The sequence below is a fragment of the Suncus etruscus genome, chromosome 15 (assembly GCF_024139225.1).
Source record: "Suncus etruscus isolate mSunEtr1 chromosome 15, mSunEtr1.pri.cur, whole genome shotgun sequence".
NCBI lineage: Eukaryota > Metazoa > Chordata > Mammalia > Eulipotyphla > Soricidae > Suncus > Suncus etruscus.
The window spans coordinates 46501546-46524133 of NC_064862.1; the positions used below are offsets into that span (position 1 = coordinate 46501546).

At 50.0% G+C, this 22588-nt stretch overlaps 2 protein-coding genes across 3 annotated transcripts in view; one reads left to right on the forward strand and one right to left on the reverse strand.

Annotated features, from left to right (window-relative positions):
* The window catches only part of LOC126031397 (peptidyl-prolyl cis-trans isomerase A), a 135203-nt gene extending 112822 nt beyond the window's left edge, over positions 1–22381 (reverse strand). The window contains exons 1-5 of one of the 2 annotated variants that reach the window (XR_007503291.1): positions 22259–22381; positions 21356–21386; positions 21181–21269; positions 20435–20607; positions 20046–20258 (exon numbers count right to left, since the gene is read on the reverse strand). Coding sequence is in view for 1 of the 2 variants with exons in the window: in XM_049789681.1 (XP_049645638.1) it covers positions 20126–20258; positions 20435–20607; positions 21181–21269; positions 21356–21386; positions 22259–22327 (495 nt within the window). In the remaining variant the exon portion in view is untranslated. Of the gene's footprint in view, positions 1–19945; positions 20259–20434; positions 20608–21180; positions 21270–21355; positions 21387–22258 lie in introns of those variants that run through there. The other variant, XM_049789681.1, reaches the window with a different exon arrangement.
* On the forward strand, positions 5313–17115 carry LOC126031400 (histone H2A.V). Its single transcript, XM_049789683.1, has 5 exons — positions 5313–5375; positions 11342–11419; positions 12189–12302; positions 15794–15923; positions 16854–17115. The coding sequence occupies exons 1-5, from the start codon at positions 5373–5375 to the stop codon at positions 16913–16915; spliced, it is 387 nt and encodes a 128-aa protein (XP_049645640.1). The 5' UTR covers positions 5313–5372; the 3' UTR covers positions 16916–17115.
* Positions 22382–22588: the final 207 nt, after the last annotated feature.

The window sequence follows — 22588 nt, forward strand, 5'->3', positions numbered from 1 at the left end:
GAAATCGCTCCTGGCGTGGGGAACCATATGGGACCCGGGGGATCCAACCGCGGTCAGTCCTAGTCTAGCATGCGCAAGGCAGATAGATGCCTTACTGCTTTGTGCCACTGCTCTGGCCTCACCCAAAACAATTTTTAAAGGACAAAAGGTCAGTATGATAGTACAGAAGATTAGGCACTTGCTGTGCAACCAGAATTCATATCCCTGGTATCACATATACATGATTCCTGACACGACCGGGGGATACTACTGGATTACAGAGCTGAGGATGGCCAAAATAAAAGACAACTCTCACCTTGAGGACCAGAACGATAGTATAGTAGGTAGTGTGCCTTGCACACAGCCAGTCTGGGTTCAATTTCTGGCATCCCGTCAGGATTAATCCCTGAGCATCATCTGTGTGGCCCCAAACCCAAAAAAAGTTCTTAAATTGGGGCTAGAGAGATAGCATGGAGGTAGGGCGTTTGCCTTGCATGCAGAAGGACTGTGGTTCGAATCCCGGCATCCCATATGGTTCCTCGAGCCTGCTAGGAACAATTTCTGAGCAGAGAGCTAGGAGTAACCCCTGAGCGATGCCGGGTGTGACCCCCCCCCAAAAAAAAAAAACAAAAGTTCTGGGCCCGGAGAGATAGCACAGCAGCGTTTGTCTTGCAAGCAGCCGATCCAGCACCAAAGGTGGTTGGTTCGAATCCCGGTGTCCCATATGATCCCCCGTGCCTGCCAGGAGCTATTTCTGAGCAGACAGCCAGGAGTAACCCCTGAGCTCTGCGGGGTGTGGCTCAAAAAAAAAAATAGTTCTTTGCTCAGGGGTTACTCCTGTCTCTACACTCAGAAATCACTCCTGGCAGGCTTGGGAAACCATATGGGATGCCAGGATTCGAAACACCACCCTTGCCTTTCTACATGCAAGGCAAATGCCCTACCTCCATGGTCTCTAGGCCCTTAAATTGTTAACTTTTTTTGGGGGGGTCATAGCCGGCAGTGCTCAGGGGTTACTCCTGGCTCTACACTCAGAAATCGCTCCTGGCAGGCTCGGGGGTCCATATGGGATGCCGGGATTCGAACCACCGTCCTTCTGCATGAAAAGGCAAATGCCCTACCTCTATGCTATCTCTCCGGCCCCAAATTGTTAACTTTTAAAGAGAAAAAAAAGGGGCCGGAGTGATAACATAGTGGTAGGGTGTTTGCCTTACATGCGGCAGACCCAGGAGGGATCCCAGTGCGATTCCCAGCATCCCATATAGTCCCTAAACCAAAAATAAATAGCAAAGAAAGAACTATGAGGTGTCCTGCAGGAGCACAGGTGTCCAAGGAAGCACTGGCTAGTGCTGGTTAAAGACAGTGAAAGCAATCATGATTTGGCAAACATGCAGGAAAACCTGCTAATGCTACCAACAGAACTGCATCACTAGAGAAGCATTGCTAGGTTAATGCTCAGAAGAACCTAAGATGAATTCTTCTTCAGTTTCCCTTGAGTGCCCCCTTCTGGCAAAAGTTAGCAAGGCTGCAAATGCAGAAATAAAAGCAAGGGAGCAAGGAGGCATTAGCAAGCTTAGGGCCCAGAATGATGGAGCAGCTGACTCAGGACAGACCGTGGTTCGATCCCCCCGCATCCCATATGGTCCCCCAAACCAGAAACGATTTCTGAGCGCATATCTAAGAATAACTCCTGAGCGTCACCCAGGTGTGACCCAAATATAAAAGAAAAAAAGGAGAAAAAAAGGGGCTGGAGTGGTGATGCAAGAGGTAAGGCGTCTTGCCTTGCACACGGTAGTCTAGGATGGACCGCGGTTCAATGCCAGGAAGGAAGGAAGGAAGGAAGGAAGGAAGGAAGGAAGAAAGGAAGGAAGGAAGGAAGGAAGGAAGGAAGGAAGGAAGGAAGGAAGGAAGGAAGGAGGGAGGGAGGGAGGGATGGAAGGAGGGAAGGAAGGAAGGAAGGAAGGAGGGAGGGAGGAAGGAAGGAAGGAAGGAAAGAGGGAGGGAGGGAGAGAGGGAGGAAGGAAGGAAGGAAGGAAGGAAGGAAGGAAGGAAGGAAGGAAGGAAGGAAGGAAGGAAGGAAGGAAGGAAGGAAGGAAGGAAGGAAGGGGAGACCAGAGAGATAGCATGGAGATAAGGCGTTTGCCTTGCATGCAGAAGGACGGTAGTTCAAGTCCGGCATCCCATATGGTCCCCTGAGCCTGCCAGGAGTGATTTCTGAGCGTAGAGCCAGGAGGAACTCCTGAGCGCTGCCGCGTGTGACCCAAAAACGAAAGAAAAAGAAAGCAAGGAAGGAAGGAAGGAAGGAAGGAAGGAAGGAAGGAAGGAAGGAAGGAAGGAAGGAAGGAAGGAAGGAAGGAAGGAAGGAGGGAGGGAGGGAGGGAGGGGAGAGAGAAAGAAAGAAAGAAAGAAAGAAAGAAAGAAAGAAAGAAAGAAAGAAAGAAAGAAAGAAAGAAAGAAAGAAAGAAAGAAAGAAAGAAAGAAAGAAAGAGGGCCGGGAAGGTGGCGCTAGAGGTAAGGTGTCTGCCTTGCAAGCGCTAGCCAAGGAAGGACCGCGGTTCGATCCCCCGGTGTCCCATATGGTCCCCCCAAGCCAGGGGCGATTTCTGAGCGCATAGCCAGGAGTAACCCCTGAGCGTCTAACGGGTGTGGCCCAAAAACCAAAAAAAAAAAAAGAAAGAAAGAGAGAAAGAAAGAAAGAGAGAGAGACAAAGAAAGAAAGAAAGAAAGAAAGAAAGAAAGAAAGAAAGAAAAAGAAAGAAAGACAGAGAGAGAAAGAAAGAAAGAAAGAAAGAAAAAGAAAGAAAGACAAGGAAGAAAGAAGAAGAAAGAAAGAAAGAAAGAAAGAAAGAAAGAAGAAAGAAAGAAAGAAAGAAAGAAAGAAAGAAAGAAAGAAAGAAAGAAAGAAAGAGAAAGAGAGAGAAAGAAGAGATTAGGAGCTCAGAGTGAGTGCTGGGGGAAAAATGGGCCCCCCCCCCCGGAGTGATAGCACAGCGGTAGGGCATTTGCCTTGCACTTGGCCCAACCAGGACGGACCCAGATTCGATCCTCAGCATCCAATATGGTCCCCCGAGCCTGCCAAGAGATTTTTTCTGAGTGTAGAGCCAGGGGTAACCCCTGAGCAACACTGGGTGTGGCCCAAAAACAAAAAGTACATACTGGAAATTGTAATTTGTGCTGATGTCATTGGAATGAATCAGACAGGTTTTAGCTTTTTGAAACAGGTGGTCTGCTATGGGGATCTGGCCCAATTCTCTTCAAAATAACAGTAATATTAATATAAAAAGAGCGATAACCAGGCCCGGAGAGATAGCACAGTGGTGTTTGCCTTGCAAGCAGCCGATCCAGGACCAAAGTGGTTGGTTCGAATCCCGGTGTCCCATATGGTCCCCGTGCCTGCCAGGAGCTATTTCTGAGCAGACAGCCAGGAGTAACCCCTGAGCACCACCGAGTGTGGCCCAAAAACAAACAAACAAACAAACAAACAAAAAGAGCGATAACCGGTAACCCAACAGCCAAGAACATATGTTGCATGTGGGAGGTCTGGGTTGACCCTAGGCACTGCATGGTTCCCTGTGCACCACCAAGAGTGACACCAGGCACAGAATTGAGAGTAGCTCCAAATCACATCTGTTATTTGGCCCCTTTACAAGAGTTGCCTCGTTGTAATGCGTGCAGTCTGGGATGTCCCGACCAAAGGGCAAGAATGGGCACTGCCAAGTGCTCGCCGACCTAGCCTGCATGCACCGCACCCCTGCCCCGCAGGTATGGGTTGGGCTCCCCGTCCTTTTCTCATCCAGCACTCCCGGGGCCCCATTCCCTGCCGTCCCTCGAATCCGGCTCCTTTCATGACCGTTTTCTCCCAGCGCTTTCGGTGTGACACTTGGGACCAGGACCCAACCCAGCCCGAGAAAGAAGAAGCAGAAGCGCATCTCCACGCCAGGTTGCGGCCTGGCGCGGAACGCGCCTACTTGGCCCGGGGACACTCATGGAAAAATGCAAAGGTCTGGGCGACCAGGGATAAAAAAGCTGACACTGTGGTCAGAGGGAACCCGCTCCCCGCTGCAGCAGCTCCGGTTCTTGCACCCCGCAGCTGCTGCCCCGCACCTCACAACTTTCACTTAAGTTTCTTTTTTTTTTGGGGGGGTCTTTTTTAGAGGGGCAGTGCTCAGGGGTTCCTCCTGGCTCGGGGGACCATATGGGATGCCGGGATTCGAACCACCGTCCTTCTGCATGCAAAGCAAACGCCCTACCTCCATGCTATCTCTCCGGCCCTACTCTAGAATTTTAAAATGCATTCCCAGGCTGATGAATAAGATCTAAGTTTTCCAGTTACAGAAACAACAGGGTATGCAAGATGATTCTGCAGACCTATTTGTGATGAGATACAATAAAACTTTCTGAATACCATCTTTTTTTTTTTTTTTTGGGTCACACCCGGCATTGCTCAGGGGTTACTCCTGGCTGTTTGCTCAGAAACAGCTCCTGGCAGGCACGGGGGACCATATGGGACACCGGGATTCGAACCAACCACCTTAGGTCCTGGATCGGCTGCTTACAAGGCAAACGCCGCTGTGCTATCTCTCCGGGCCCCCTGAATACCATCTTACATTGATTTTTTTTGTTTTGTTTTTGGGTGACACCCGGCGGCGCTCAGGGGTTCCTCCTGGCTGTACGCTCAGAAATCTCTCTGGCAGGCTCGGGGGACCATCTGGGATGTCGGGATTCGAACTACCGTCCTTCTGCATGCAAAGCAAGCGTTCTACCTCCATGCTATCTCTCCGGCCCCTCACTTAAATTCCGGTTCCCTGACGCTACCCGAACGCCGGGCGGACCAGCCTGGAGACTGACCACCCGTGACGCCACGCCCCTCAAACAAAGTCTAAGGCCTGCTGCAGTCCGCCAGGAGAAGGCGGGAAGCTTAGCCACCACCCACCTCTCCCATCCACCAATCCCACTACGTTTCTCGCGCTTTGCCCCGCCTCCTAGCTGGCGGGCGACGGTCTCATTGGCTGCCATCCGCGCCGGCTTCTTCGTCTTATTGGTCCAGCCCCGCTTCCGTCTTCCAGGGGGGAAGGGCCGGAAGGCGGAGAGAGGCTCGTGGCCACACCCCCTTCCGCGTCCGCGCCTGGGTCTGTATTGGGGCTAGAGCCCCGCCCCCAGGTGCCGTGTGCAGAAACCCTCAGCCGTTAGGAGACCGGAGCCGGGGGGGCGGACCCTGCCTAGAAAGAGGAATCCGATTGGACGTTACCCAGGGTTCAAATCAGTAAGACGCTCTGCGATTGGTCGGGGCGGCGCGAGGCGGGCCCTGGTTATTGTCCAGGCTCTGGAGGCGGCGGCGGCGGCGGCGGCCGGCGGTGCTAAGGAAGCGCTGGGCGGCGGGAGCGGCCACGACTATGGTAGGGACGGGCGGTGGCGCCTCTTGTGGAAACGGGGTGCGGGTAGGGCCAGAGCCCGGGAGATGGCGGAGGGAACGAACGGCCGAAGAAATGTCGCGGGATTGCCCGAGCGAGCTGGGGGGCCCCTGAGCCCCTGGACCCCAACCCCACCCCATCCCACCCCATCCCCGCAGCCCCGCGATGCTGAAGCCGCTTTCTCCGCGCGAGAGCTGGAGACTGGCCGGAGGAGCCGGTGCCGCCGGGCCCCGCCGGGGTTTGCAGCCTGGTTGGTTTTGATTTGTTTTGTTTGTTTGGAGACGCGCTGGCGCAGTTCCTGGCTGGCTGCGGGGTTTGTGCTCCAGGGCTTCTCTCTGGGTGCCCGGATCGAACCTAGAGCTTCTTCCCGCTGTCGCCCAGCTTCCTGGACAGGTTTATTGTCCACCGGGAACGGGAGGGAAGAAAAGAACTTCAGTTGTTTTTTTTTCTTCGTAGCAATCCTTTTTTTTTTTTCATCTTACTAAAAAAAAATAAGATGCAGCCTGGTAGAGGGGATAAACGAGCAGTTCCCGCTTAGATGTAAATCGATCTCTTTCTATATAGATTTCTCTCTTTTTTTTAGCACTTTTTGCTGCTTCTGATACTTGCTAGAACCTGGGGCCGGAGAGAGAGCATGGAGGTAGTTTGCCTTGCATGCAGAAGGATGGTGGTTCGAATCCCAGCATCCCATATGGTCCCCTGTGCGTGCTAGGGGCGATTTCTGAGCGTGGGGCCAGAAGGGACCCCTAACTGAGCGCTGCCGGCTGTGACCTCCCCCCAAAACAAACAAACAAAAAACCTCCAAAGGAAAAGAAAAATGGGAAGAAGCTGTAGAGAATACAGCAGGTAGGGTGCTTGCCTTGCACACCAGTGACTCAAGTTTAATTTCCAGCACCCTATATAGTGCTCCCAGTCATGCAGCAGAACCAGGAATAAGCTCTGAATACAGGCAGGTGTGCCTCCCCCACCCCATCCCCCCCCCCCAAAAAAAAAAAGAAAAAGAAAAAATATACTTGCTAGAACCGGTTGTTTTGTTTTGTTTTTGTTCTGCCTTTTTAATGGCTTTGGGATTTACACATTAAATCTGCAAGCAGTTGGAGGACTTCTCACTAGATTTTTGTTTTGTTTTTGTTTGGGGGCTACAACCGGCGGCACTCAGGTTACTTACTCCTGGTTTTGCTCAGAAATCACTCCTGGCAGTCCCAGGACCACATGTGATGCCGGGGATCAAATCTGGGTTGGCTGTGTGTAAGGCAAACACCCTGCCTGCCGTGCTATCGCTTCATTCCCCCCCCCCCCCCCCCCCGTTAGTAACTTCTACAAAATTTTTAAGGAAGGCATCATAAATAGAGCCTGCCATTTCACAGCTTACCCTCGCTTCAAAAATATAGACCTGCTATAGAATAGCAGGTAGGGGCTATTGCCTTGCTGTGCAACTAACTTGAGTTTGATCCCCAGCATCCTATTATGGTCCCCCAAGCCCTGCCAGGAGTGATCATTGAGCATAGAACCCGGAGTCAGCCCTGATTGAGCATTGCCTGTGTGACCCAAAAATATAGAGAGAATCTTGTAAACTGGTCAAATTGGGGTGGGGGGTGCCAATGAAGCCCAGGATTTGGTCTCCACGCCTGAGCTCCATACTGTCATAAATTCTTTTTCATGACTGAAGAAATGTTGGAATTTACGTGTCAACTAGAAGTGCCAAAGAGAGGGCCCGGAGAGATAGCACAGCGGTGTTTGCCTTGCAAGCAGCCGATCCAGAACCTAAGGTGGTTGGTTCGAATCCCGGTGTCCCATGTGGTCCCCTGTGCTTGCCAGGAGCTATTTCTGAGCAGACAGCCAGGAGTAACCCCTGAGCACCGCCGGGTGTGACCCAAAAACCAAAAAAAAAAAAAAAAAAAAGAAGTGCCAAAGAGAAATCATCTCAGATCCTTGATATTACTACCTCCAGGAGGAAGTAAAGGAGCTTCAAGACTGGGTAGTCCTCCAAAAATCTATCTCTGCTATCTTGTACCCCCTTTTTTTTTTACACAAGAGCTCCTTGCCCCTGATGGTCTGTTACGGTTGTTTATCTGCAGACATCAGTCATTTGCTAAGGTATCTAGATGATAATACTTTGCATTTGCAGATGGTGCCCTATTAATGGGCATTAAAATTGAGAATTAGGTTATATTTTATCCGTTGAAAGTAGTACTTGTGGGCCCGGAGAGATAGCACAGTGGCTTTTGCCTTGCAAGCAGCCGATCCAGGACCAAAGGTGGTTGGTTCGAATCCCGGTGTCCCATATGGTCCCCCGAGCCTGCCAGGAGTTATTTCTGAGCAGGCAGCCAGGAGTGACCCCTGAGCATTGCCGGGTGTGGCCCAAAAACCAAAAAAAAAAAAAAAAAAAGTAGTACTTGTAAAAACTCTTTTAATATGAACTGGAAGTGCAGCTCAAGCAGTAAAGCTCTTGTCTTGCAAGAGTGGAGAGCAACAAGGAGGGGGTGGTCCCTGAGCAGTCGAAAGATACCCCAGTGCCACTGGTTGTGACCCCCCCCCCAAAAAAAAAAAAAAGCAAGAGGCTGCAGATTGGGGGAAAAGGTACTTTAAAGTTTTTTTTTTTTGTTTTTTGTTTTTTGTTTTTTTTTTTTGGTTATTGGGTCACACCCGGCAGCGCTCAGGGATTACTCCTGGCTCTATGCTCAGAAATCGTTCCGGCAGGCTCGGGGGACCATATAGGATGCCGGGATTTGAACTCCCATCCTTCTGCATGCAAGGCAAACGCCATACCTCCATGCTATCTCTCGGCCCCACTTTAAAGGTTTTTTTGTTTGTTTGTTTTTTGTTTTTTTGGGCCACACCTGGCGATGCTCAGGGGTTACCCCTGGCTCTCCGCTCAGAAATTACTCCTGGCAGGCACCAGGGACCATATGGGATGCCGGGATTCGAACTACCATTGGTCCTGGGTCAGCGCTTGCAAGGCAAACACGCTACTCTATCTCTCCAGCCCCAACTTTAAAGTATTTTTATTTAAGCATGTTGTAACTTACATACACTTAATAAATTTAACTTAATAAAATTCACTTCTTTTTTTTTTTTTTTTTTTTTTTTGGTTTTTGGTTTTTGGGCCACACCTGGCAGTGCTCAGGGGTTTCTCCTGGCTGTCTGCTCAGAAATAGCTCCTGGCAGGCACGGGGGACCATATGGGACACCAGGATTCGAACCAACCACCTTTGGTCCTGGATCGGCTGCTTGCAAGGCAAACGCTGCTGAGCTATCTCTCCGGGGCCCATAAAATTCTCTTCTTGTAGGCACTGATACCTTAAAAATATTAGCCATTAAATATGTTAGTCTCTATTCCATACTTTAGCCCCTAACCAACCAGGTTTTCATAAATTTGAGTAAATCTGAAAAAAATCTTCTAAATCTGTCCACACATGTAAATAGGATCACATAGAATCTGCACTTAGGTGAATAGGTGATTTTTCTTGATGTATGTCTTTAAAGTTCATCTGTGTTGTAGGGTGGATCAGGATTTTCTTTCCTTTTTTAAATTTTCTTTTAAATTTTTTTTGGTTTCTTTTGGGGGCCCGGAGAGATAGCACAGCGGCATTTGCCTTACAAGCAGCTGATCCTGGACCAAAGGTGGTTGGTTCGAATCCTGGTGTCCCATATGGTCCCCCGTGCCTGCCAAGAGCTATTTCTGAGCAGACAGCCAGGAGTAACCCCTGAGCGCTGCCGGGTGTGGCCCAAAAACCAAAAAAAAAAAAAAAAAAAAATTTTTTTTTTTGCTTTTTGTTTTTGTTTTTGGGTCACACCCGGCAGCGCTCCGGTTACTCCTAGCTTTACGCACAGAAATTGCTCCTGGCAGGCTCTGGGGACCATATGGGATGCTGGGGTTCAAACCACCCTCTTCCTGCATGCAAGGCAAATGTTCTACCTCCATGATATCTCTCCAGCTCCCTCCTTTTTAAATACTCTTTAGTTTTTGGGTCACATCTGGTGATTCTCAGGGATTATTCTGCTTGGGAATCTTTCCTGGTGGGGTTTGAACCCATATTGGCTGCATACATGACAACTTGCCCTATCTGCTATCCTATCACTTGGGCCCCTAGATCAGGAATTTCTTTGTGTTCCAGTGTATGTATATATTGAATTCTGTTATCCTTTTATTCATCAGTGAGCACAAGCTGTTTTCTTGTATTGTAAATTATATTGCTATGAACATGAATCTACAGAAACCTCTTTGAGTCTCTGCATTCTGCTTTGGAGGGAATTCCTAGGAGTGGGTTTGCTAAATCATATAGTAATTCTTAGTATTAACTTGAGTTTTTTTTTGTGTGTGTGTGTATGTGTGTTGTTTTTGTTTTTTTGGTGGTTTGTTTTGTCCCCTATGGAAAACTACCTGAATCTTTGTTTTTGTTTTTTTCTTTTTGTTTTTGGGTCACACCCAGCAGCACTCAGGGGTTAGTTACTCCTAGCTCTATGCTTTGAAATCACTCCTGGCAGGCTTGGGGGACCATATGGGATACCAGGATTCGAAACACCGTCCTTCTGCATGCAAGGCAAATGCCCTACCTCCATGTTATCTCTCTGGCCTCTGAGTCTTTGTTTCTGAGCTATGGAGGCGAACCCAACTCTGCTAAGGGATCAAATCTTGGCTTCCCACATGCAAAGCATGTACCTTTGAATTAGCTCTTCGGCTTCTGAGACCTGAATATTTCTGTGAAAATGCTATGCGATATTGACATTTTGATTGGTTTTGGGGCCACACCCATCAGTGCTTACTCAAGGCTTACTCCTGGCTCTGTGCTCAGGGATCACTCCTGGTAGTGCTTGGGGACCCTGTAGGATCAAACCTGTGTTGACTGCATGCAAGACCAGGACCCTCCTTGCTGTCATTGCTCCAGCCTGGTGATGACATTTGAGAAGTTGGTTTCAAGGACCAGGAGATCATATAGCGATTGAGGCATTTACGTGGTATTGCCTGACCCAAGTTGATTCCCAAGTACTATGGTTCCCCCAAGTACTATGGGTGTAGCTCTAGAGCCTCCTCTGAACACTCCTTGGGAGAACCCCACAATTTTTCAGTGTCAAATATTGAAGTATAATGTTATATAACCTGATGGAAGTCGAGATTTGAGGAATTGGTTTATATTCTTAGAACTATGTGGGGCCGGGAAGGTGGCGCTAGAGGTAAGGTGTCTGCCTTGCAAGCGCTAGCGTAAAACGGACCACAGTTCCATCCCCCGGTGTCCCATATGGTCCCCCCAAGCCAGGGGCAATTTCTGAGTGCATAGCCAGGAGTAACCCCTGAGCGTCAAACGGGTGTGGCCCAAAAACCAAAACAAAACAGAACAGAACTGTGTTTGGAAAGGATTCAAGACTCGGCTAGCTGAGTACTTCTGTCCTTGCTTCAGCCAGGCTGCCCCAGCATCACCCCAGCCCATCTTCCCTCCTGCCCAAACACTCACATTTCATTTTAATAAATATGCATTATGACCCGTTGGGGGTGACTAGGTTAGGGGCCAGCCCAGCCTTGCTCCAGGGTCACTTCCAGCAGTGCTGGGGTGCTGAATGTGGTACAGAATATGGTGCTGGGAGGGCCATGGGTTCTACAATGAGTAAGGTGAGGCTGTAAAGCCTGCAGGGCCTCTCCGTCCCCTCCATTCGATTTTATAAGGTGCCTGTTTGGGCCCAGGGACTTTGAGGCTCTTCATCTAGTGATCTTAGTGCCCTTTCTATCTCTTTCTCCCTCTCTCCCTTCCTCCTTCCCACCTCCTTCCCTTTCTCCCTCTCCCTCTCCCTCCTTCCATTCCTCTTCCTCATCCCTCCCTTTTTCTCTCCCTCCCTCTTTCCTTCCCTCTCCCCTATTTCCTGCCCTCTCCTTCCCTCTCTTCTTTCCTTCCCTCCCTCCCTCCCTCCCTTCCTCCCTCCCTCCCTCCCCCCGCTCCTTCTCTTTCCTCTCCCAGGCTGGAGGCAAAGCTGGGAAGGACAGCGGGAAGGCCAAGGCGAAGGCCGTGTCGCGATCACAGAGAGCCGGACTGCAGGTAGGGTTCACTATGCCGAGGCTCCAGTGAGAACCCCTGGGGTGCTGGACTCAAGGGAGATGTGTGTACTCCTGACTACTGATGAGCTTGATGAGGTTAATTGCATGATGGTCAAAACTTGAGTCCTCACACGGCCCTTTCTGTTCCCTGAGGAGAAGATAGGCTGGTCTCAGGGGGACTTGGAAATTATCCTTAGCTAATTCATTCCTTAATTCTCTTGGACTATAGAAGGGCTGAGAAGCTGTGTACCGTCTTGGTCCCTGGCACTGCATAGGCCTCCCAAGTACCGCTGAGAGTGATTTGCAAGCACAGTGCCTGTCAGTGCTTGGGTTTTGATGTTGAAGGCAGGAGCCTTCTCGGACTGTGTCAGCTCCAGCCATGGAGTCAATGTGAGATGCTCAGGGGGATGGGGATCATGTGAGGAGGGGTTGATAGCAGCTGTTGGTTAATAGTGCTGGGGAAGCTAGGGTCAGGCCTATTCAGGACCCTGGAAGAGTGGAACTGCACTTTCAGGGGGAAGTGGTGTTGGTAGCCACAGAGAGAGGTCCTGTAAGGCTCAGTGCCCCTAGATGCCCTTCCCTCTCTCCCCACTCAACGCTTGTTTCTCCATCCTGACTTGGTGAAGTGGAACCATGAAGCCCGTGGGGGTGAGTTTGTGGCTGTAGGAACTGCTGATGATGGGGAGGAGCACACAGGTGCTTTTGCTGGTTCAGTTGGCTCCACCTCTGACTGTGCTCTCCCTGTTCCCTTGGCCTGCTCTCTTTTGCAGTTTCCTGTGGGCCGAATCCACAGACACTTAAAGACGCGCACCACCAGCCATGGAAGGGTCGGTGCCACAGCTGCCGTCTATAGCGCCGCGATCCTGGAGTACCTGACTGCTGAGGTGGGGCAGCTGGCAGCGAGTGCATGGGGGACCTGCTGACCAGGAGTCTGAAATGGAAGGGCAGACAGGAGCAGTCTCCCCAGCCTGTAGCCAATGTCAGGGGCACAGAAACACTTCGGAGTGGGGCTCGCCCAAGCCCTCCTGGAGAACTCCAGTGATCTGAACAGTTGGAAGCAAACCTGGAGCTCCCTACACCAGGGGTTGAGCCAGGCCAGTTCCTGCAGGGCAAGTGCTATTGAGCTGTCTCTGAGCTCTTTGGGGCACCATTTGTAAACAAGGGTTCACAGCCTTTGTCGAGTTTGTTTTGGTTTTATGTGTTCAGGAGTTCCTCCTGACTTGGTATATGGGGTCTTAGGGATGTGCTCAGCCTGTGTAGTGTCTCTGCAACCTGCTTTTTGTTTTGTGTGTGTGTGTGTGTGTGTGTGTGTATTGTGGGGGGGTTGGGGGTCACGTGTGTGTGTGTGTGTGTGTGTGTGTGTGTGTGTGTGTGTGTGTGTGTGTGTGTATTGTGGGGGGTTGGAGTCACACCGGCGCCACCCAGGGGTTACTTCTGGCAGGCACGGGGGACCATATGGGCTGCCCGGATTGGAACACCATCCATTCTGGGTCGGCTGAGTGCAAGGCAAATACCCTAATGCTGTGCTATCTCTCCAGCTCCTGTGTAGGTATTTTTTGGAGGGTGGCAATACTCAGCTCTGAGAAAATAGTACCATGGGGAAGGTGCCTGCCTTGCATGCATTCGGCCAGGATTCAATCCCCAGCGTCCATATGTTCCTCCAGTGAATGAGTCATCTCTGAGCACAGAGTCAGTCAGAAGAAAGTTCTGAGCACAGCCAGGTGTGACCAAACCCTCCCACTATCCCTCAAAGGAAACACTACATTACTTTATATATTTTCACTTTTCTTCAAGTATTGAATGATTCCATGAGATGGATGGAGCAATAGTAGGGCCTCGATGGTGAACCTATGGCACGCGTGCCAGCAGTGGCATTCAGAGGCCTTGCAGCTGGCACGCAAGAAGGTCCGCAATTATGATATGCGGTATGGCGGGAGGCGAGTGTGCTGGTGCCTGCTTTGCAGCTCACCTGGCAACAGGGCCAGACTGGCCATTGGGAGGACCAGGCATTGTGCAGCAGTTTGGGCACTCGTTCTCAAAAAGTTTAGCTATCACTGGTGTAGGGGGTAGTGAATAAGTACTCTTGCCTTGGTGCCTCACACAGTCCTTGAGCATAGAGCTAAGAGTAACCCTAAGCATTGCAGGGTGTGGCATAAAACAACAACAGTAATAAATTTCAGTCATTACAGACTGCAAATAGACTGATTGGATATATTAAAATAACACATTTTTGGGGGGCAGAGCAGTAATTAGTACAGTGGATACATCACTTAGCTTACACATGACTGACTCAAGTTCTTTTTTTTTTTTTTGGTCAAACCCGGCAGCGCTCAGGGGTTACTGCTGGCTCTATGCTCAGAAATCGCTTCTGGCAAGTTTGGACGACCATATTTGAACCACCAACCTTCTGCATGCAAGGCAAACGCCTGACCTCCATGCTATCTCTCTGGCCCCTCAAGTTCTTTTTTTATTTATTTTTAAATATTTACCTTTATAATTTTTTTTTTATACAGCACAGTTTAAATTAGGTTGTTCATACTAGTTTGTTTTTTTTTTTTTTTTTTTTGGCTTTTGGGCCACACCCGTTTGACGCTCAGGGGTTACTCCTGGCTATGTGCTCAGAAATCACCCCTGGCTTGGGGGGACCATATGGGACGCCGGGGGATCGAACCGCGGTCCTTCCTTGGCTAGCGCTTGCAAGGCAGACACCTTACCTCCAGCGCCACCTACCCGGCCCCTCATACTAGTTTTTTTCTACAGATAAAGTTGTTCATGATTGAGTCAGCTATATAATTTTATATATATATATATATATATATATATATATAAAACAAACTTCACCAGTGTGCATTTCCTGCCACCAAAATCAACCATTTCTTACCCTCCCTGATGCCCTCTTCCCTCCTCTCACCCTCCCCTGCCTTCTCTGGGGCAGGCATTCTCTCTCTCTCTCTCTCTCACCTCTCTCTCTCTCTCACCTCTCTCTCCCTCCCTCTCTCTCTTCTCTCTCCCTCTCCTTCTCTTCCTCCCCCTCTATTTTGGACATCGTGGTTTGCACTACTGCTAATGAAGGGGTGCCATGAATGACCCTTTCATAGACCCTTCTCTACTCTTACCTGCACTCTCCGATTTTTTTTTTTTTTTTTTTTTTTTTGGTTTTTTGGGCCACACCCGGCAATGCTCAGGGGTTACTCCTGGCTGTCTGCTCAGAAATAGCTCCTGGCAGGCACGGGGGACCATATGGGACACCGGGATTCGAACCAACCACCTTTGGTCCTGGATTGGCTGCTTGCAAGGCAAACGCCGCTGTGCTCACTCTCCGATTTTTGTGGCAAGCTTCCTACCATGGATTGGGCCTCCTAATCCTCATTCTCTATTGTCTCTAGATATCATTCCCACACTATCTTTTCTTTTTCTTTTTTTTTTTTTTTTTGGGGGGGGGTCACACCCAGCAGCGCTCAGGGGTTACTCCTGACTATGCTCAGTAATCGCCCCTGGCAGGCTCGGGGAACCATATGGGATGCTGGGATTCGAACCACCATCCTTCTGCATGAAAGGCAAATGCCCTACCTCCATGCTATCTCTCCGGTCCCATCTTTTATCTTTCTTATATCCCACAATGAGTGACATTATATGGTCCTGATTCTTGAAGGTAGAGCCAGGAGTCACACATGACACTGCGATGTGTGCCCCAAAAATGTTTTTCTTTAAAGCACTGTGATTTATAGTTGACTTCGCAAAATTAAGATAGATAATTTGTACATATATATTTTTTGTTGTTTTGTTTTGTTTTGGGGCCACACCCAGCAGCGCTCGGGTTACTCCTGGCTATCTGCTCAGAAATAGCTCCTGGGGACCATATGGGACGCCGGGATTCAAACCAACCACCTTAGGTCCTGGGTCGGCTGCTTGCAAGGCAAACCGCTGTGCTATCTCTCCAGCCCCTGTACAGATATTTTATATTTGGAATCTTGGCTAAGGATAGTGTTAATTGTTCTTTGTTCAGAAGGTTTTTGCTCAGAATTTTAGTTCTACAAAGATTAAGGAGTCGGGGTCTTCTGCCTTAGACGCAGAAGGACAGTGGTTTGAATCCCAGCATCCCATATGGTCCCCTGAGCCTGCCAAGAGCAATTTCTGAGCACAGAGCCAGGAGTAACCCCTGAGCACTGCCGAGTGTGACCGAAAAACTATATATATAAAAAAAAAAAAAGATTAAGGAGTCAAATGAATAAAATAATGATGACAGGTCTATAAACTAAGGATGAGAAAGTGCTGTTGTTATGTGCCTATTTATCACCTTTATAAACGTTTAGATGACCTTTTTAGCTATAATTGCACATCTCCCCATGACACTCGGCTGTTTGGTTTGTTGCAGGTGCTAGAGCTCGCCGGAAATGCCTCCAAGGACCTGAAGGTGAAGCGAATCACCCCACGCCACCTGCAGCTTGCCATCCGAGGTGATGAGGAGTTGGACTCACTCATCAAGGCTACCATCGCTGGCGGGGGTACGTATGCCTTCTCTGTGGTACAGTGCCAGCTAGAAAACATCCTAGGTGTGGCAAATCTAGTCAAGGTCTCAGGTTTGTTTTGTTTTTGTTTTGGGGCCACACCTGGCAGTGCTCAGGGGTCACTCCTGGCTGTCTGCTCAGAAATAGCTCCTGGCAGGCACGGGGGACCATATGGGACACCGGGATTTGAACCAACCACCTTTGGTCCTGGATCGGCTGCTTGCAAGGCAAACGCTGCTGTGCTATCTCTCTGGGCCCGGTCTTAGGTTTTTTTAAGTGAATCACCTTGAGTTACAGACTTAGCAGGTTATTTAGGATGGCATGGCAGGGCCACAAAGTCCCAGCACCAGTCCCTTCCACGGTGGCCACTTCCTTCGCTGATGTCCCCAGCCTGCCTCTGCAGTAGCTGCTTATAATCACGTTGCATACAGGTCTCCAGAGTAACCTGACAGTAATGTTTCTATTTTAGCCATTTCTTTGTCTAAAATTTTTTTTGTTTGTTTGGTTTTTTTGGGGCCACACCCGGCGGTGCTCAGGGGTTACTCCTGGCTGTCTGCTCAGAAATAGCTCCTGGCAGGCATGGGGGACCATATGGGACACCGGGATTTCAACCAACCACCTTTGGTCCTGGATCGGCTGCTTGCAAGACAAACGCCGCTAAATTTTATAGGGACTATGAAAATTGCTCAGAGGGATAGAACTCTTGCTTTAATTTTTCAGAGACAAAATATAACTACACCACTTAGCACCAGAGTACCATCTTCCCTTAGTGCATGTGCACCTCTTAATCTCTGGAGGAGAAGCTCTTGAAAGTTGGTCACTGTTCAGAAAGATCCCTGATGTTCTTGGGGGCTCTTGGTCTTTTGCACAGACTGCTGGGAATGACCAGCTCCCAAAACCAACTCACCTTTGTTTCCTGCATTCTAGGGGTGATTCCTCATATCCACAAGTCTTTGATCGGGAAGAAGGGGCAGCAGAAAACTGCCTAGAGCTGTCATGACACCTTGTCCACGTCTGCTTTCCTGGAACCCAAGAAACAACGGTGACGGGTGGGTCCTTGCACCCTACAGCAGCATGTGTGACCCTAGACTCAGAGTGAGGCTTCATTCGTACCAGCTTCCTGTTGATCAGCTAGGCCCCTCCCATGTGTTTTATACAAAATGGAATAGATAAACCATTTTTTACAAAAGTGATTCGTCTCATAACTTGTTTGTGATGCATTGGAAATATTCTGCTCAGACTTTGAATTTTGAAAAAAAAAAATTAAGATTATATAGGCTAGTTTAAATTAGGAATCTAGCTTCATCATGATTGATACTGTATTAGAGTCCTAGAGTCCGTTTGTAGTAGGCAAACATTATGTTAAGTACCAGGAAAGATAAACCTGCCTATTAAGTTTTGATACATCAGTTATTAGGAGATGATCCCAGTTTCCGAGATGTTAAACTGATCGAATAGTGGAATTATTGGAATTATTGACTGAGCATTTACTATGTATGTGTCAAGCCTTGTGCTTAAAGTGTGTATGACAGTTGTTTTTTTTTGGGGGGGGGGGTTTCACATTCTGTGGCACTCGAGTTACTCCTGGCTCTGTGCTCAAAAATCGCTACTGGGAGGCACGTGGATATGGGATACTGAGATTCAAATTACCGTCCGTCCTGGGCTGGCTGCGTGCAAGGCAAACTTCCTACCGCTATGCTATCTCTCCAGCCCACAGCATATGACGTTTTATTTTGGGGGTCGAGATAGCACAGTGGGAAACCTCTTGCCCTCCCAATACAGTTGATCCAAGTTCAATCCCTGGCCCCCTGTAGGGCAGGGGTCTCAAACTCACGGCCCTCCATACAACATTTTGTGGCCCGCGGCCGGCCTTCAAATATTGCAGTATTCGCACGCGATTATTCCAATAAAAATCGCATTAGTAAGAAAAAATCGCATTAAACATTCATATACCCCGAGGTATGCGAATGTTTAATGCGATTTTTTATTGTGAATATTCCATAAGCGAAATCCCTTATGTGGCCCTGCCTCACCCAGACTTTGCCTCCTGCAGGCCTCCAGGTAAATTGAGTTTGAGACCCCTGCTGTAGGGTCTTCTGAGCCCTCCTAGGAATGATTCCTAAGTGTAGAGCCAAAAGCACTGCTGTGTATGGCTCAAAAAAAAAAAGGTCAAAGTGATAGTAGAGTGGGTAGGTATTTGCACGTAGCTGGCCCAGGTTACATCCCTGGGACTCCATATGGTCCCCTGAGCCCACCAGAAGTGTGATTCCTGAGCAGAGGACTTAAACCCTGAGCTTCTCCTGATATGGCCCCAAAACAAACCATTGTTGCTGGGGATTGAGTCCAGGACCTCACACATGCATCTAAACATTTATATTCTCTGCCACCCAAATGCCTGACCACTGAATCATTAAAATTATGTAACTTCTGTGTTTAGTGACTTGCCAGGATGCATTTCTCCAGTAGCTAGAAAGGGTCAGTGCTGTGGTCCAAATTTAGATTTAGAGTCACTCTACAGCTCACACAACTTACCTGGGGTTGAAGTTCACGGTCTCCATTTCAGCATTATAATTTTCAGTGCTTGATACAGTAGCGTTTATTAATTTGTATAGTATTTTTAGAATGTTAGTTTTTTTGTTGCTAGATTGAATTAATGTTAATGGTCCATCAGCAAATTCTATTTTCTGCCTGGAAATCTTCATTAAAAAAGGAAAATTTTAATGTTTTATAATGCAATACTCAAAATAACTCATTTTCAAAGCTTATTTTATTATGGAAAATTTCAAAAATATAGAAAAATAAAGAGAGAATAGTGTCATGAACCCCGTGTTTGCACTCAGATTTCCAAGATCCTTGGGGGGGGGGCTCTCTCTGTAATTGGTTTGAATCTTTTAACCATTTATTTGGGGTTTTGTTTTTGGAGCCACTGGTTTGTGTGTGCTGAGGGATTACTCCTGGTGGGGCTATGGGGAACCCTATGAAGTACCAGAGATCCAACCCAGGTCAGCCATGCGTGAGGCAAGTGCCCTCACAGCTGTCATGTCTCTTGCCCCTCAAAACATTGGGGGGGGGGGGGGCCTTTTTGTGTCACACCTGGCCACTCTCAGGGGTTACTCTTGGTTCTATGCTCAGAAATCGCTCCTGGCAGGCTCGGGATCAGGATTCGAAACACCATCCATCCTGGATCAGCTGCTTGTATGGCAAATGCCTTACTGCTCCCCTTGAAACATTTTCTGACCTGTCTTATCCTGGGGACTTTTTGTCCTTAAGTACAAAGGTATGACTACAATTTTTTTTTTTTTGGTTTTTGGGTCACACCCAGCAGCACTCGGGTTACTCCTGGCTCTATGCTCAGAAATCGCTCCTGGCAGGCTCAGGGGTCCGTAAGGGATGCCAGGATTCGAACCACGCTTCCTTATGCAAGGCAAACACCCTACCTCCATGCCATCTCTCGGGCCCCAACAGCTACAAATTTTTATCAAATATGTAGCTAGTATTCAGATTGCATTTTCAGACTTGAATTATTTGCTCTTGGGCCACTCAATGGCATTCAGGTTACTCCTAGCAGGCTGGGAGACCATATGAATGCTGGGAATCAAACCTTGGTCCATTTGGGGCAAGAGAAATAGAATGGAGGTAAGGACTTTTGCCCACACTTTATCTAGATCTGCTGGAAACTGCCAATCTTGACCAGCTGGTTGAGGACCAGTGTTTGCAGAATAGATGCCCCAAACCCACGTTTCAAGCAATCATTTTTGTTTTGGGGCACACTTCACTTTACTCAGGGATCACTTCCAGTGGAGTGTCACATACAAGGCAAGCTGTATCTGCTGCATTCTCTGGCCCTTTAAGGCTTGGGTAGTAGTAATAGAACCCAGGGCCCAGCACAGCCAAGTGCCACACCTTTTCTATGTCAAGGTTTGCAGCTGAAGCTCACCTAAGGATGACTTATGCTACCTTCTAGGGCCAGGGCCTAACCCTGTATGCAAGACCCAGTGAAGTAGTCCCCCAAACCAAAGGACCGTTATTATGTACTTTTTATTTCATAATCATAAACAACTCTGCAATCCAGCAAGATGGGACAGGGTAAGGACTAGGGAACTGAGGGTACACACGGGCCAGAGGGCATTCTGGGCACATGGGGGATGGGCACACCAGACTCCTGAGGTCTGGTGTAGTGGGAACAAAGAAGCAGGGCCTTAGACTTGTCCGCAGTCGGAGATGGTGATCTTCTTGCTGGTCTTGCCATTCTTGGACCCAAAGCGCTCCATAGCCTCCACAATGTTCATGCCCTCCTTCACCTTGCCGAACACCACGTGTTTGCCATCCAGCCTGCAACAAAGGGGCAGCAGTCAGTGGCCAGGTGAGTAAAGAACTCAAAACCTCCTGTGCATAGTCAATGATACCACAAGCTCAGTGGATCAGAATCCAAATCTAGGTTTGTCTCCCGCCCCACTGATTACCCCTTCCTCTCCCTATTGTCAGAAAAGTAGCTATGGCTGCCTTACCACTCAGTCTTGGCAGTGCAGATAAAGAACTGGGAGCCATTGGTGTTGGGGCCTGCATTGGCCATGGAAAGGATGCCAGGCCCCGTGTGCTTCAGGATGAAGTTCTCATCATCAAACTTCTCTCCATAGATGGACTTGCCGCCTGTGCCGTTGTGGCGAGTGAAGTCACCGCCCTGCCAAGTTAATAGCCTTATTATTTTTGATGAATGAATTAACGGAGAAACACGCCAGGTCAACAATTCACCTGAATGATTCACAGCCTGTATTTGAAACTGGCCTAAGGGAGTCAGAAGTTAAGGGGCACAGGGTATGGATGGGCCCAGATCACGTGGCAGCCTCTACTCTAGGCAGGGAACCCTTTGCCAGAACAACCAACAGAGGAGGATATGGCCAGATAGGCCAGTAGTGCAAACCAGGGAGATGGCACTGCCAATGGCCAGCCTAAACTGAGCAAACCCTGGTAAAAACAGAACTTGCATGCAGCCACATTGTTAAAAGCTCCCAACTCATTGGCAGTCCATTTGCACTCTGCAGATAAAACAGGAGCAATGTTCCTATAGCAAGCCAGGCAATTGGTGTCACCTTTGTCCCCCACCCAGGAACACATATGCCATGAGTGTCGGACAGGGAACCAGCTGAGTGTATCCCAGAAAATAAAAATAAAAAAAAAGAAGGATGTAGCATGAACAGCTAGCCCTGGGCATGATCCCTGGTACAACACACCGTAAAGAGATCAACCCCCATACCTGGCACATAAATCCTGGAATAATTCTGTGGAAGCAGGAACCTTTGTAACCAAATCCTTTCTCACCAGTGCTCAGCGCACGGAAATTCTCTGTGAAGAGACACAAGTGCTTTACATAGGCATGCACACAGATAAAACTGGAATTCCTCGAATGCAACTTTCCAAGGAAAACTGACCTGCCGTCTTTGGAACTTTGTCTGCAAACAGCTGTAAAAGAGAAAGAAAAACTCAGATCGGCTGGCATATTGTCGGCTTGTACCCGGTTCGGCAGGGCCCCACTCCAAAAATACTGAGTCGGGGTGCCAGCTGGCACAACAGAGGGGGCGTTTGCCGACCCGGGTTCAAGAGTCCCGAGGCGATCAGTAAAGTGCAGAAGAGCTAAGAATAAGCTGAGCACGGCTAGATGTGAACCCCCTTAAAGATACAGTAGAGGCAACGGCGTCTTTTAGGGCACCCCAAAGGGTGAGCCCTTGAGCTCCGGGAGCGGCTTCGACCTCTAGGTGCGCCGCACCCGCTCGGCGGCAGCACGTGGGCAGCAAACCTGCCCTGGAGCCGCCCCGGGGCAGCGCGCAAAGTTCCGGCGGGCGCGGCCCGGAGCCGTGCGTGACTCGCTCCGTCCGGCGCAAACGCCCCAAGCCCGCCCCGCCGGGCGCGGTGCAGGCGGCCCTCCCCGTGTGGCCCGCGGCGCACGCGGCCTTCCTTTGTTCCAGCAGCACGGGGCGCACGCGGCGGCTCCGAGCCCCACCCGGCCCAGTGCGGGGCGCGGCGGAAGGGCCGCTACGCTTTCTCGAACGTTCCCGACGTTTCCGCCGCGGGGCGGGGCGCGGCGCGACGCGCGGGCCCGTTTCTTCGCGAGCCGCATCCGGCCTGCCTCGGGGGTCGGAGCGCGCACGCGCGCGGCTGCGAAGCCGTCGGGACCCCCCGGGGCAGGGGGGCTCGGGCACGTGCGGGGCGCCCCGCGGGGCTCGTGGGGGCGAGGGACCCCCCCTTTGTCTCCGCGCCGACGGTGGAAAAACCCAGCCGGTAAACGGCGGCCCCTAGCCCTCGCCCGCCCCCCGCGCCCCCTTGCCCGCGCCCACCTCGAAAGACACGCGGCCCAGGGGCGCGCCATCGACCGCGATGTCGAAGAACACGGTAGGGTTGACCATGGCGGCGGGAGACACGGCGGCGACGGCGTCTGCAGGGGCGGCCCGAGCCCCGGCGCCCGCCGCTTATAAAGCCGCCTGAAGCCCCGCCCACCCCGGGTCGCGCGCCACGGCTCCTTCCAATGGGCGCCGTCGAGCCGTCGGAGTGGCGTGACGCCTGGCAAATGGGCGAAGACGGCGCCAAAGGGGCGGGGCAATCGCCGCGCCTGCGCCTTGGCCGACTCGCGCAGGTTCCCGCCCTCGGGCTCCGTCGCGGCGCTGTGG